General features: G+C 56.8%; 1 protein-coding gene across 1 annotated transcript in view; it reads left to right on the top strand.

The window, feature by feature from the left end:
- Positions 1-849: 849 nt before the first annotated feature.
- Positions 850-10,176, top strand: part of PTSG_02757 (uncharacterized protein) — a gene marked incomplete at both ends in the record, with an annotated part of 12,043 nt that continues 2,716 nt past the window's right edge. Inside the window, 24 exons of the mRNA XM_004996202.1 lie at positions 850-2,553; positions 2,762-2,878; positions 3,093-3,242; positions 3,504-3,585; positions 3,774-3,960; positions 4,164-4,320; positions 4,630-4,714; positions 4,941-4,999; positions 5,235-5,348; positions 5,509-5,600; positions 5,808-5,900; positions 6,121-6,421; positions 6,628-6,769; positions 7,006-7,083; positions 7,256-7,317; positions 7,493-7,549; positions 7,714-7,800; positions 7,979-8,090; positions 8,256-8,413; positions 8,654-8,746; positions 8,924-9,057; positions 9,324-9,405; positions 9,627-9,767; positions 9,945-9,963. Coding sequence (XP_004996259.1) covers positions 850-2,553; positions 2,762-2,878; positions 3,093-3,242; positions 3,504-3,585; positions 3,774-3,960; positions 4,164-4,320; positions 4,630-4,714; positions 4,941-4,999; positions 5,235-5,348; positions 5,509-5,600; positions 5,808-5,900; positions 6,121-6,421; positions 6,628-6,769; positions 7,006-7,083; positions 7,256-7,317; positions 7,493-7,549; positions 7,714-7,800; positions 7,979-8,090; positions 8,256-8,413; positions 8,654-8,746; positions 8,924-9,057; positions 9,324-9,405; positions 9,627-9,767; positions 9,945-9,963 — 4,306 coding nt within the window. The remainder of the gene's footprint in view (positions 2,554-2,761; positions 2,879-3,092; positions 3,243-3,503; positions 3,586-3,773; positions 3,961-4,163; positions 4,321-4,629; positions 4,715-4,940; positions 5,000-5,234; positions 5,349-5,508; positions 5,601-5,807; positions 5,901-6,120; positions 6,422-6,627; positions 6,770-7,005; positions 7,084-7,255; positions 7,318-7,492; positions 7,550-7,713; positions 7,801-7,978; positions 8,091-8,255; positions 8,414-8,653; positions 8,747-8,923; positions 9,058-9,323; positions 9,406-9,626; positions 9,768-9,944; positions 9,964-10,176) is intronic.

The following is a 10,176-nucleotide window of genomic DNA, read 5'->3' as shown; positions in this document are numbered from 1 at the left end:
GTGTGTGTGTGTGTGTGTGTGTGTGTGTGTGTGTGTGTGTGTGTGTGTGTGTGTGTGTGTGTGTGTGTGTGTGTGTGTGTGGTGGTTGGGCACTGTTGTGGTCTTTGCTGCGTGTCCGTTGAGCCTTGGAATCCAGCCTGTATGGTGGTTGGTAAAGGGAGTGTGCGTGAGAGTGCGCGCGCGTGAGGACGATTGTGCATGAGGGGAGCAGCCGTGGTTTGCATGAAGCCATCCACGTCGTCTTGCTGTGCTAGCGATTGGGACCACTCAACCCCACAATCTCAATAACGAACAAACAACACCATGCAGCCACTGGAAGCAGCGTCACTCACTCACTCAAAAAAAAAAGAAAAAAGAAACCAACGCTCGTCTCACTCACTGACACACCTCACACACTATCAGCAGTTAACACATGCACACACACAAAGTGAAACACACTGTCAAGCAAGCCACACACCCAACACAACGAGAGTCGCAGGGAGAGAGAGACAGATGGGTGCGGTTGGTGTGTCAACAACAAGGAGCACCAACCAACCAACTGTCAAGCACTCACCACTCGCTTGCTGGCCGAATTTCCTCTTGGCCGTTGCTCATGGATTATTGACGGAAATCATCAACCACATTTCACTACCTCTCGCTCCGCAGCACAAGAGCACAACAACAAAAGCCAACCACTGCCCTGAGCGAGTGCTGGAGTGGTCACATCAAGACACACATCCACAACTCTTCCTCGAGTCACAACTGCAACAGCAACCCCCCCCCCCCTCTGCCCCCCTCTGCCCCCATCTCTCTCTCCTCTCTCTTTTCCTACAAGCTTCGATCCCTTGCACGGCATTTCCCGTCAGAAGGATGGAGGGCTTGTATCGCATGGAAAGGCTGGTGCGGGTTGCTCCAGAGTTTCCTCCAGACCCACCACCATCGCTGCCGCACAACATCAACGTGGCCTCGCTCGATGGCAGAGGGACACCAACAGTAGTGGCATCGGGTACGCCCTCATTTGCTCCTTCCTCCACAACGGCGGCGGCAGTTGCGGCGGCTTCACAGGAGCCAACGAGGCTGCAGCGGGCGAAGCATGCGTTTGACATCAGCTTGCAGCGGCGGCGCAGCCGGCTGAAGTCGTCGTCGGCCTCAGGGCTGTCCAGCACGGTTGGACACTCCACATCCTCTGCAGCCTCCACGGGAAAGCACACGCCAGCGTCACCCGGCCGTCGTTCCAGCACCCATCTCGGCGGGGGCGGCCTTGGTGGTGCGCTTGGCCTTGCGTTCGCAGGCCTCGGGCTGGGACCGGGCATGCAGGAGCAATACGGCATCGAGCTGTGCGCCTCTCGCACCACCGCCGAGCGCACCGTCGTTGTTGCCTACACCTCAAACGAGTATCTGCTGCTTGTGGTGCGGGACAACGGCCGGGCGCCAGCCGTGCGCGTTGTGCTGTGGTTCAGCACCAAGGACGAGCGCATCAAGTCCTTGTGCGTAAGCCCGCGCGGCCACTTCTGCATCGCCGTCACGCAGGCCGGCCAAGTGTTTGCCATCCCTGTTCTCCCCGTGCTGGCTGCATCTGGGACGGGGAGATCGCGGTATCCGTCCACGTCGTCGCCTCAGCTTGCTGCTCGTTCTGCGGGCGGCGTGTCTCGCCCCGTCTCCCGCCAGTCCACCAACAACAACACCACGTTCCTGCTGAGCCAACAGCAGCCACCGCAGCAGATGCAACAGCAGCAGCAGCAGCGGCAGCAGGATGAAGACGGACGCAAGCGGTCTGCCACCAGCTCTGCTGTATCCGCCTTTGCATCTGTTCGCACCTTTGTGCGGGAGAGGACAGGATCCACAGTCCCAACAACGCCAACCACAGCAACAGCAAGTGCATCCTCGTCTGCGGTGCCTCTGCAGTTGAACAACCTCGATTTGCCTGCAAGCACGCTTGACCTGACGTTGCTCGGCACATACCGCCAGCTGAAGCACCAAGCGACGCGGTGCGAGTGGTGGACGCCGCACACGGGTCGCCCCACCATCATCGTGGGGACGAAGGCCGGGCAGCTGCACTTTGTTGACCTGCTGCAGCAGAAGGTGATGCACTCGCTCACCGTTCGTGGGCGCACGCCAATCCAGCACCTTGCAGTGCAGGTCCAGGCGCCGTGGACACACACCGTCGTCGCGCAGGCCGGCAACCACGTGTACGCGTGCACGATACAGCGCGAACCAACAGCGGAGGAGCGACAGAGCCAGGGCGGAGGCGCACACGCTGCGCCGGCTGTGTCGCTTCTCGACATGGACCTTCGCCAGCCGCCAGTTGCTTTTGCAGCCGCCACATCATCGCCACCAGCAGCTGTGCAGACACAGCGCTCGTTTCCTCTCGTCTGCCTGCACAGTGCGACGGCTGCGCATGTGTTTGCGGGCGACGGCCAGAGCAAAGCGCTCAACACGTACCGCCTGCCTGAGAACACGGTCGCGCTCGCGGCCACAGACAACATTACGTTTGCCCTCACCCGACACAAGGGCGAGCGCCCACGCCTTGTCATCTGCAGCAACCTCCTCTGCACCGCTGCATCTCAGGACAGCGTGAGCATCTATGCGTTTTGCTGGCGTTTTGCTTGGTTGAGTCATTGGCTGCCTGTGTCTGTGTACGTGTGTGTGTTTGCTTGTTTGCCTGTGTGTGTTTGCTTGTGTGTGTGTGTGTGTGAAAACTTGTGACGTCGTTGGCTTTGTGTTGCTTTTATCTTTACTTACCATCACGCCATGCTGTTCTGTGTTTGTTCCTCCTACCCAGCGTTCCTCTGACTTTGTTGTGCAAGCGTTTGAGCTGTCTCCACACGAAGACGTGTTGTCGCTGCTGCCGCTGCAGCACAACACCGTCGACGCAGGCTGCCTCCTCATCACCACACAGGTGTGTGTCTGTGCGTCTGTGCGTCTGTCTGTCTGTGCGTGTGTGTGTGTGTGTGTGTGTGTGTGTGTGTGTGTGCGTGTGTGTGTGTGTGCGTGTGTGTGCTCGCGGTGTGGTTCCCCCTGTACTTGTCGTTGGCATTCAAACGAGCCACGCTGCGCACATTGTGCCACACCCTCACCCTCCATGTCACTGTCCATCTCCATGCATCCGTCAGGGCGTGTACGAGTGTGTGCAGCGTGTTGCACCTGCCCACCACTGCCTGCAGCTGCTGCGTGCCCGACGTGACCCGGACGTGCTTGCTGCCACGATGCGCGTTGATCTCTCTGAAGTCTACCGCCTCCGCGCTGTTGAGCTCTTCAGTCAGGTGCACACATGCGCATGCTTTGCTCGGCGTGATTATGTTGCGGTGGTGTCCATGCGCGCATGTGTGTGTGTGTGTGTGTCGGTGTGTCGGTGTGTCGGTGTGTTGGTGTGTGTGGGGGTGTGTGTGAAGAAATGCCAGCTGTCTGTGTGCCCAGCTCACGGTTGTGTCCCTCCCTTACTGTCTTGCTGTCACGACATGTCTGCTGCTTCATCACGTCTGCCGTCCACGCATGTGCACATTTGGAACACATGCCTCCATCAGGGCGCGTACAAAGAGAGTTTCTACCATTTCGTGCGTACGTCCACAGATGAACTTGACCTCATTGCCAAGTTTGCCCGCGCAGGTGTGTTCATGTCACAGCGTGCTTGCGTTTGGTGGTTCCTGTTGGTGGTCGGTGTGATGTTGATGCGATTCGCAACTGGCAGGGAGTAGTGCCTTAAGCCAGCCACGCTCCGTTACCGTTTGCCGATTCCTCCCACCCACGTTTCTCATGACCCACCACTATCACCACCATCGCCATCACACTTTCAGGACAAATGTCCCTCGTTGCGCAGTCACTGCGCCAGCAGCTTGCAAACCAGTCGTCTCTGTCAGGACCGCTGCGAAAGCGGCTCGCCGGCCTGATGCTGCTCACGTACATCCACCTTCGGCTCACCCTCCCCGACGAGCCCGAGCCAATCGCAACGCTCCCGCCCGCGCCCGGAACACCACGCCGCGCGTGCGTTGCTGCTGCTGTTTGTTTGTTTGTTTGTTTGTTTTGTGAGTGGTGTGTGTGTGTGTGTGTGCGTGTGTGAGCGTGTGTCTGTGTGTGTGTGTGTGTGTGTGTATCTATCTGTGTGCGTGTGTGTGATTGTCATGTGTACAATGCATGTAGAACACCCCTTTCACACAATCTCCGCGCCACCATCCCTCCTCTCGTAGGCCCACCCCACCGGCATCACTACAAAAGATGCTGTCGCAGAGCTTGGGCAGCAGCACGGGCAGCGCCATGGAATTGACGCGCACAACGCGCTCATCCTCGCTCACGTTCCCAGACCACCACGAGGACCAGGTCGTCGGCGTCGGCAGCCTTGATCGCGTACGTGCATGTGTGTGTGTGTGTGAGTGTATGTGAGAGAGAGAGAGTGTGTGTGTGTGTGTGTATGTGTATGTGTGTGTATGTGAGAGAGAGAGAGAGTGTGTGTGTGTGTGTGTGTGAGGGGTGTGTATGTGAGTGAGTGTGTGTGTGTGTGTGTGTGCGTGTGTGTGTGTGTTTTCACATGCGAGCGAGAGACACTATTCATGTGCCGTGATTATAGCTGTAGTTGTCGGACTTGTCACCATCCCTGTGCAACTTCAACCCCACCCCCTTCTTCTCTCTCACCCATGTCATGATCCTCTTCGCCAGGTGTTGACTGCTCGCGATATTGACGAGAGCCTGCAGGCATTCATCTCCGACAATTGGGACTACGACTTTCGCACAGCCCTCTCAAGTACGCACAATGATGCAATGCTTGCATGCAAGCAAAAGAAACAAACCTCGATCGCTCGGGAGAGGGCGTCACAGTAACACTCTGACTGCGTTGTTGCTGATGAGTGCGTCCGCTACCCTCCTTGTGATCAGCTGCTTGGTTTACCACATGTTTCTGTGTCTCCTCGTGTCACCTACTCACCACCTGATATCGTCGCTACTTCGGCTGTTGTCGTGGTATGTGGCAGGCTTTCTGCAACACGGCATGTTGCTTGAGTTCTTCCAAGCAGCGCACGCACGCAGCAAGGTGACCTTGTAGGCGAGCGGAGCATACAGAGCGAGGGGGGCTAACAGTGAACGAGCACACATTACAATGACGTGCTGTTGGTGCTTTAGAAGCTGTGTGGTAGATGTCGTCTGCTGTCATGTGTTGTGCAAGTACACGCACACACTGCTCATTTACTCACACACCAGTGGTCCATATGATCATCACCAACACGAACAACATCGAAATGTGTGTGTGTGTGTGTGTGCGTGTGCAGGTCAACATTGCGCTTGCAATGCCCGTGAACCGGGATGTGCTCAAGCTCTCCTCCGAAGCCATCGACTTTCTCCTCGCCCGCGATTACAGCGACCTCATCTGCAGATACTCAAAGGTGCCGCAGTACATGTACATGTGTGTATGTGTATGTGTGTGTGTGTGTGCACTTGTGCGGTCTCAGGTTGTGCAATGGCGAGTGTTCATGGCATCGACCCACAATGTTGACTCAATCACTGACACCACTCCCCTATCAATCACCACCACTGCGACGCCAGGGCATCCTGCTGCGGTGCATGTCGCCTGATCAGCTCATCACTGTTCTGCTCAGCCGGTCCACACACGTCCACACCGTTGCAGACGCCGTCGAGTACGTCTTTCACGCGTTATCGCTGTGTGTATGTGTGTGCGTGAGTGTGTGTACGTGTGTATGCGTGCGCGTGTATGTGTGCGTGAAGCATAGTTTCATGATGCTCAACACTCAACACACACACACAATCACACGCAACAACACACGCGCACACACATACATACACACATACACACACCCAATCACACGCGCAAACACGCGCGACAGCCACATCCTGCCTGTGTTGTCTGAGGAGCAGTGCCTGAAACTGCTGCAGTTTCTCAACCCAACCCGACCAGCTGTCAGATACATCCTCGAGAGGTGAGATGAAGCTCGGTGCAAGGGAGAGGAGGGTGCAAGCGCGGGCCTGCGTTTGCATGTGATCGTGCGTGCACGTGTGCTCATGTGTCAACGCCATTCCTCGTTGGCATGTGTCATTGTCACGAATTCCCCTTCAACCATCATTACCACCGCTTTCTCCTTCACCAATCATTACCACCACCTTCACAATCACCAATTACCACCACCAATCGCCTCCAAGGGGCCGGCGGCTGGCTGCGCCGCAGTTTGGAGCGCCAACACCACGCAGCAGCACGGACGCACTCAGCACCGGTGCACACACCACCCCCTCCAGCACCAACAGCAGCATGATAGGGGGCGGGGTCGGGGTTGTCTTTGCCAGCAGCGACGGCGCCTACGATCGCGACACATCATCGCCAGACTTGATGGAGGGCGCGTTTGGAACGCTGACGGGGACAACAGATAGGCGCCACAGGGACCGCAAGATTGTCCACGCGTACTTGAAGCTCCTCTTTGCATACAACCGCATGCGCCTCAACAAGGTGAGGCAAAGCAAAAATGTGCTGGCGTCACGAGCACTGACGATGGGTGTGCATACCTGTGAATATGTGGCGAGATGTGCAAGTGTGTAGGTGAGGTGTGCAAGTGTGTAGGTGGGTGTATGCCTGGGTGTGAACGTGTTCGTTTGTGCGTCGTTCGCCGCTTCCAATGCTCTCTCGCCACTGCTCACCATTACTATTATCTCCAGGCTGACGGGCGCGAGTCGCTTGAGCGGTGTGTGCCGTGGATGGCACGTGTGCAGACGTGGTTTGATCTGTTGTCGGGCAAACCAGACGCCCTGCTCAACATCGACCCAGCACTCGTCAATATCACACACACGGACGAGAGCGGTGAGGGCGCACTTGGGGCTGCTGGTGCCTGCAGTGCATTTCGCAGTCATTGGACATGTATCCCTCACGTGTGACCACCCATGCATGCACATGTCTTCATGAGCCACCATCATCACCATCATCATCACCACCACCATCATCACCATCATTATCACCACCACCACCATCATCATCATCACCATCATCATCACCATCACCATCATCACCACCACCACCATCATCATCTCCACGTGTAGAGCTGCTTGTGTCGACGCGACACCCTGACGACGGGAAATTCGACTGCGGAATTCAGCACTCGGCAGCCGTTGTTGGCGGTACGACGCATCTTTTGGTGGAATGGATGGAAGAAGCATGGACGAGTGCATGCAATGCGATGCATGCACTCGCGGTTGTTGTTGTTGTTGTTTTGTTCTTCGGGTTAAAGCTGGCTGTGCTTTTCCAATCCAACATATGCACTCAATGTCTGTCGCTGCGTTGACCCTTCAGATGATCTCTACACGTGGGGGAAAGCGCTCGGTGGTCGACTTGGCCAGGGCGCAATTGTCGAGGTGCGACTGCTGCCACTGCAGTGCTGCTTGCATTGAAATGTACACATGGGTCCATGCACTTGTCTGTGCACCGCTGTATCTGGTGATGTGGCTTTACTTCTGCTCACATGCTACGCCTCTGCTTGTATGTATCTGTGTGTGTGTATCTGTGTGTGTGTGTGTGTACCCTCAACAGGAGGCCGGACAAGGCAGCGTGATGCGCGTGGAAGTCCTGCACATGTTCCGCGCAAAGGTTCGTTTGTACATGTGTTGTTTGTGCAGTGTGTGCAAGTGTGTGCAAGTGTGTGAATGTGTGTGTGTGTGTGTCTGAATGCATGTGTGGTTTTTTCTCCTGCCTTGCATGCCCACGATGCGTCACCGGCCAACACCACCCCTCCTCCTGTTCCTCCCTCGCAGGTGTTTGGCGTTGCGTGCGGCGCCGAGCACACCGTCGTGCGCACGAGCCAGGGCGTCTTCTCCTGGGGCAATAACGACATGGGGCAGGTGAGACGCCTCTAACATTGCAATACCTGCGCACACATACACACATACACATCACACGCACGCACGCACGCACATACACACACGTGCGCGCGCATAAAACCAGCCGCATGCAAGTGTTCCTTTACACAACTGTGTTGAATGACCCCTCTCCCCGCCATTGTGCCGCGTCGGGCATCAGCTTGGCCTCGGACACACGTCGTCCCGTGTGCAGCCGGAGCTCGTCATGGATCTCAAGAGCACTCGCATCGATTACGTCGTGTGCGGTCACTTCCACACCCTCGCAATGGCCGGTGAGCACTAGCGCGCGTGTATGTTTGCATGTGTAGATGATATTGTTCCTGTTGTTCTTCCACTACCCACCCATGCGTGCACCCATCCACCCATCCAACCCTTCACCACTCATTCTTGCTCACCGCTACGTGCAACTCCCCCCCCCCTCTTCTTTTCTGCGCCAGGCTCAAGCGTGTGGGGCTGGGGTGCCAACACGTACGGGCAGCTTGCCATGAGCGGGGTGTCCACCGTCACCTCGCCCCGCCTCATCCGCGACATGTCACGCCGACGCATTGTCTCGCTCTCGGCCGGCGCCACACACACCGTCGCCCTCGCTGCCGACGTAAGCGCAGGGGGGGGGGAGGAGAAGCATCAGCAATCAGTGGAGGCTGTGATGGCAATGTGTATGATTCTGTGTGTGTGTGTGTGTGTGTGTGTGTGTGTGCATGTGTGTATGTGTGTGCATGGGTGCATGTGTGTATGTGTGCATCGCAGGTGTTTCCCATTACGCTCTTCTTCCTTTTCTGTTTCTTCCTCACCGTCTCCACTCCTCAACCACCACCACCACCACCACCGTCACTAGGGCGCTGCGTATTCGTGTGGCTGCGGCCTCTATGGCCAGCTCATGCTCGCTGATCTCCCGAAGCGCCAGACGGACCTCCGCCGCATCCCAATCGTGAGCTGCTGCTGCATGTGTGCATGTTAATTCGTGTGCGTGTCCGCGAATCCCCCTTCCCGCCGTGCTTCCTCGTTCACCCCAATCTACACCCCAATCTGCACCCCAATCTACACCCCAATCTACGCTCGTACAACCTTCCCCAACCCCCTCTTCTTCTCCACTCGTCCACTGCAGGATGACCCTGTGCGGCTGGTGGCGTGCGGGCCCTACCAGACAGCGGTGGTGACTGTTGGTGGTGCTCTTGTGTTCTCCGGTCGCTCTATCTTTGATCGCCGCCCAATCCCAACCGATCACCGCGCCATCAAGGAGTCAGTTCACACACTCACGCTCCCCCCCCCCGTGCCGTGCGCGACTCGATTTGATTGCGATGTGGTGTGCATGGGTACATGATTGTTCGTGCAAGTGCACTTTTGTGTGTGTGTGTGTGTGTGTTCTTTTGGACGTACACACTGTCTGAAACCGCCCCATCATGACCGATGTTGACGCCCACTGCAAACCTCTGTTGACCCTCTCCGTGCCCAATTCTCCTCGATTACTGCATGTTGCTGTGTTGTTGTGGTGCCGTGTTCAACAGGCAACGAAGTGCAAAGCCGCACCCTGCCCACCTGAAGCCAATTCGCCTTCCTCTACCCATAGACTTTGGTTCACTCGCAAAGGTGCTCGTTGCTACGTGTGACGCTTGCTCCTGTGCTCATGTGCATGTGTTTGTGTCTGCTCCTATTGCAAATCTGTGCGTGCCAACTCAGCTAACACCATTCTACACACACACGCACGCACCCACAACTGCAAACACACAAACACACACACAAACACACAAACACACAAACACACAAACACACACATAAACACCACAACTGGCGTGCTGCGATGTGTACAGGTGCGCATCTCGCTGCACCACGTGCTGCTGCTGAGTGATGACGGGCGCGTGGCGGCGATGGGATTGGGCGACTGCGGTGTTCTCGGTCGCGGCGCATACGACGATGAGACGACACCGCACGTCATCGACACCCTGCCACAGGTGCTGTGTGTGTGTGTGTGTGTGTGTGTGTGTGTGCTGTGTGTTGGACTACTGATGCTTCTGCGTGTATGTGCTGCCCATGTGCTGCGAAAGCGTGCGACATCAAGATTCATGGCGTCCTCACCCCCCCCCCCACGTTCACTCACGGTACCTGCCACGCTGTCCTCTCGTTTGCAGATTGTGCATATTGGTGCTGGTGAGACGTTCAGCCTCGCTCAAGACACAGCGGGGCAGGTGAGGCCACAGTGCATGCAATTCGCCAGTGCCGTGCGATTGTCGCTCGCGCTGCCACTGCTTTGACATGCTCGTAATTGTCACCTCTTACTCGTCATTTCACGCTCACACACACACACACACACACACACACACACACACACACACACACACACACACACACACACACACACAC

The sequence above is a fragment of the Salpingoeca rosetta genome (assembly GCF_000188695.1).
Source record: "Salpingoeca rosetta unplaced genomic scaffold supercont1.6, whole genome shotgun sequence".
In the NCBI taxonomy this organism is placed as follows: Eukaryota; class Choanoflagellata; order Craspedida; family Salpingoecidae; genus Salpingoeca; species Salpingoeca rosetta.
The sequence above is the reverse complement of the archived record's forward strand: the minus strand, read 5'-3'. Positions and strand labels throughout refer to the sequence as shown.